The 1,758-nt window shown below is 40.6% G+C and overlaps 1 protein-coding gene across 1 annotated transcript in view; it reads right to left on the reverse strand.

Moving 5' to 3' along the window:
- Positions 1-907: 907 nt before the first annotated feature.
- The window catches only part of LOC107575546 (gastrula zinc finger protein XlCGF8.2DB-like), a gene marked incomplete at its 3' end in the record, with an annotated part of 10,991 nt that continues 10,140 nt past the window's right edge, over positions 908-1,758 (reverse strand). The window contains exon 3 of the mRNA XM_016261906.1: positions 908-1,228. Coding sequence (XP_016117392.1) covers positions 908-1,228 — 321 coding nt within the window. The remainder of the gene's footprint in view (positions 1,229-1,758) is intronic.

Here is a 1,758-nt window from a genome sequence, read left to right on the forward strand (position 1 = left end):
AATGACTGCTTTTGTATTGTGTTTGTGCATTTTTGTAGGATCTGACATGTCTACAGACTGCTGTGTGCAGTGAGGATGGAGAAGTCCACAGCAGCATCCTGGAAATGGTTTAGTGCCATGGATGAGACGCTCCATCACTCCACCTCTTACTGCCTCATCTGGGCCGGATGCTGCTGTGGTCTCTTCATCCTCAGTGACCCCAGAGCCAGCGAGAGCATCTAGAGAAAGACCAAAAGACATTGAGGATGTGAGTTTGGTCAAGTTTGTTCTGCTGGTTTCGGTTCATACAACATCAGTCAATGAAACCTGAGTTTCAGAAGCTTCAAAAGCATCATCAAATAATGTAATGAAGCTTCTGAAAGTCAGGCTCCCATCGACTGATATTGTATGAATAGAAACCAGCAGGACAAACTTGACCAAAATCACCTTTTGTGTTCAGGAAAAAAATTAAAATACCCCAAGGATTGAACAGTGTGGAGGCGAGTAAATAATGACTGAATTTATATGTTTGGATGAACTAACCCTTTAAACCCCCCCAAAAGAAAAGTAGTACCTTGAAGAAATAAACTTTAAGAAATAAGCAGCTTTATTGAGCGTTTGTACCGAAGATACAAAAAAGGATTTACAAAAATCACGTTTACATTTATCAGAAACTTTTATCCGAAGTGACTTACGGTGATCTTATTACTGGGACCCCAATCCCCCAACAGCCACCTGGAGTAAAGAGCCTTGCTAAAGGACACACCGGTGGTGACGACTGCGGAGATCAAACCAGTAACCTTCTGCTGACCAGCTAAGTGCTTTAGCCCACTACACCACTAAAGTAATGAAGTTATGACAAAAATTAGCATGTAATTGTAAACATATGAAATGAAATGCTGACAACATTAATTGTAAAATGTTTTACTCTGTGTAAATGTAGTCGTGCTCATGGAGAACAGGCGATTGTTTAGAGCAGACTCAGCAGCAGCCAGATCGTCCCGCATGTGTTCACCTGCTCTTGCTTCAAGATTGTGTGGTACGGGGGGCCTCGTCCTCTCTGTGCACTCAGACAATAGTCTCGATGCCCCTTTCTCCTCCATGATCAGATTCAGTCTGACTGCAGCAGTGAGGGTCGTGATGGACAGCAGAGACAGCTGAAGGTGGACACAGTGGTCAGCTGCTTCATCAGAATAAAGCTGTAGAACTGGCAGCGCTGTGTTGAGATGGCAGTAGGATGTGGGTTCACCTGTAAATACATGTTTGTTAGAATAATGTTTGAATAAAGCTTTGTTTCATGTGTCGATGACTTTTCATGTGACGATGATCTTTATTTATTGTCATGGTTACTTTTATTTGTTCTTTTACTCATTTATTCATGTTTCCTGTTGTCAGTAAATTAAAATTCTACTTCTATTGCAGAGGAACCAGAGTCGTCAAAGGGAGGACAATATCTTGGACCTCAAGACAGCTCAGTGCAAGGAGGAACTGGAGGACCTTGAGAACCACCTTAAGGACCCTGAATTTATGGGTGCCAACTTAATACAGAAAAAAAAAAAAAAAAAAGTATCCAACATCATTATACCTTCTCTTTGCCGATTTTATATCAATACCAGTATCATTTAGGATTAGGCAAACTAGTATGAAATTAATTATTTTACATCTACCTCTTAAGTGTTAGTTCACCCCAAAATTTAAATTCTATCATTGACTCACCCTCAACTTGTTCAGAACATGTATGAGTTTCTTTCTTGTGCTGAACACAAAAGACGATATTTT

The sequence above is a fragment of the Sinocyclocheilus grahami genome, unplaced genomic scaffold (assembly GCF_001515645.1).
Source record: "Sinocyclocheilus grahami isolate Dianchi unplaced genomic scaffold, SAMN03320097.WGS_v1.1 scaffold2713.1, whole genome shotgun sequence".
Classification (NCBI taxonomy): domain Eukaryota; kingdom Metazoa; phylum Chordata; class Actinopteri; order Cypriniformes; family Cyprinidae; genus Sinocyclocheilus; species Sinocyclocheilus grahami.